This window comes from Apaloderma vittatum, unplaced genomic scaffold (assembly GCF_000703405.1).
Source record: "Apaloderma vittatum isolate BGI_N311 unplaced genomic scaffold, ASM70340v1 scaffold3339, whole genome shotgun sequence".
NCBI classification, from domain to species: Eukaryota; Metazoa; Chordata; class Aves; order Trogoniformes; family Trogonidae; genus Apaloderma; species Apaloderma vittatum.
The window spans coordinates 794-3,031 of record NW_009736017.1 but is presented as its reverse complement, the minus strand read 5'-3'; the positions used below and the strand labels follow the sequence as shown (position 1 = coordinate 3,031).

The 2,238-nt window shown below is 40.2% G+C and overlaps 1 protein-coding gene across 1 annotated transcript in view; it reads right to left on the bottom strand.

The window, feature by feature from the left end:
• TGIF1 (TGFB-induced factor homeobox 1) overlaps positions 1-1,833 on the bottom strand; it is a 7,222-nt gene extending 5,389 nt beyond the window's left edge. Inside the window, exon 1 of the mRNA XM_009876825.1 lies at positions 1,818-1,833. Coding sequence (XP_009875127.1) covers positions 1,818-1,833 — 16 coding nt within the window. The remainder of the gene's footprint in view (positions 1-1,817) is intronic.
• Between the last annotated feature and the right edge of the window lie 405 nt (positions 1,834-2,238).

The following is a 2,238-nucleotide window of genomic DNA, read 5'->3' as shown; positions in this document are numbered from 1 at the left end:
CTGCTGATTACAACCCAGCTTTGTTTTTCCGTCTTGTTAGTAATCAGGCTATTCGCTGCTGGTTTCCTGTTTTAACAGGGCCCAACTGAAAAAGCTTCTGGCTAGACTCCACGACTGGACCATTGGCTTTCTGTTATTTAGACCCAGAATAAAGGCTTGTGGATATGACAAGTAGCTCCAGCCGACCTACTAATTTATTTAGTCTTAAAAGCAGGCTAGTGCCAGGTCAGTTTATGTCTCCTCCTAAATACATTTAATCTAAAAGAAAAAGTGCTTTAAAAGAACTAAATTAAAGCAAAACAAGTTCGTTTGCAATGATCTAAAATCCCAGTTCTCCACTCCTGCCACCACCACTTAGATGAGCACACCGTGATATTAATGACCTAAGAACTACACGATCAGCATCCCTTCTTTATAAATCACTTTATCCTCCTGGCTTCCCCGCTGAAGTCACACATGATTGAATGCACCGTAGCATCGTATCACAGCGCAGAGACTTTACAGGTCCTCCAGTAATCAGCTCAGGGAAGATTACACCTAAGGTCTCGAGTCTAGGCTCAACAGCCAACGGTTAACAGCTTGAAACAACTTGAGTAAAAGTACAGCGATGACTAAAGTTGATTTCAAAACAAACTACTGCTACTTAAGAAGGCATGCTGAAATACTTTTGAGGGGGAGGACAAAGTATTTAGAGAGCCTGAGACAAATTAAATGGAAGTTAAGCAAATGAAAAATTTAGGCTGAGTATCAGAAAAGTAAGAAAAAACCCCACAACTATCCCATTGTGTCGAGGAAGAGCTTCACAGAGGAAGTGGCAGAAGCCAATTGTTATTCAAAACAGGACAAAGTATACCACAAGGAACAATCTCTGCCCTCCAGAGAGGGGACGGACAAAAAAAACACCTCACAGAAAACCTGCCACTCCACCCCCTTTAGGGTTCTCTCAATTTCTTAAGCTGGATTTTTTTTTTTGTTATAAGCACAGACAAACAGAACCAGTTCTCATCTAAGGCCCTGATCCTGTTGCAACCAAGCTCAGTAGGATTCCCCACATGTATAAACTTGAGCACATGCCTGTGTCTTTGTGAGATTGTATTCTTCATCACCTAATTAACGATCTGAGTATGTTCGGTGTGATTGCTATCACGTTATTATTTGTAATGAAACTATCTAAAGAAGAGTCCTCAGGGTTTTAATCCACAGGCTGTTAGCTTAAAAAAAAAGAAGAAAAAGCAAAACAAAAAAACCCCAAAACCAGCAAAAACCCAAACTCAATCAAGAAACAACAAATAAAAAATCCAACACATAAACAAAAAACTAACTAAAATGCAATCTGAATTAAAAAACCAACAACAAAAATAAATTAGTTTAAAATTATTCATAAGTAACCAAGAACTACAAGGATGTTGAAGGGAATTTCCACAGTAACAACAAAAAAAACTCAACAAACCCTTTTCCCTCTGAATAAAGTTTCATAATTGAGGAACCAGCCAACTTGTTTTCCTCTGCATTTCACAGTTCGCACTCTATCGCTTCTAAAGCAGCCAGACTTGGCTGTGTTATACTTTTTTTTTCTTTAAAGGGATTTTTTTTAGGAGTGCAAGCAAGAAATCTGTAACAAAGTCACTCTTTGAAACTTCTCACTTCAAACGCAAGGTCACAAATAGCTACAAGCCCAACTTTTAGTAAAACAAAGGCACCCTAGCCCTAACACTTTTTAAAAAGTTTCTGTCTTTGTCTCCACATCTTTTAATTTCTGCCATGCAAACCCCAGGCCCATGGGCCCCTCTCAAAAAGTTCTCCCTCCCGCCTGTCACCTTTCATTGTTTCCATTGTTTCAGCCCAGGACTGGCAATCCTCAAAGCAGATCTTCCACCGCCTCACACAAACACACGCACACAAAACCCTACACATGCATACCTAGAAACTACGTCAGCGTTTTTCACACGCATTTATTTCGGGGGTGGCAAGAACAACAGTTGAAAGTGCAGGGAGTTTGGTATTTCACCAACCAGCAGCTGCCCTCGGGGAGAGAAGTCTGAACAATGGAAGCAACAGCAGACAGGAAACCAGCTCACCACTGCTGTGCAAATAGGGAGCATAGGAATGTCCTAAAAATAACTGGCCCAAATTAATTCAGTGAAACCATAAAAAAGGGGAAAAAAAAAGCCTGCTTGCAATAAGGTTAAGAATCTCAACATACCTAAGACGACTGAAACGTTTTAGAAAGTCCCTGCT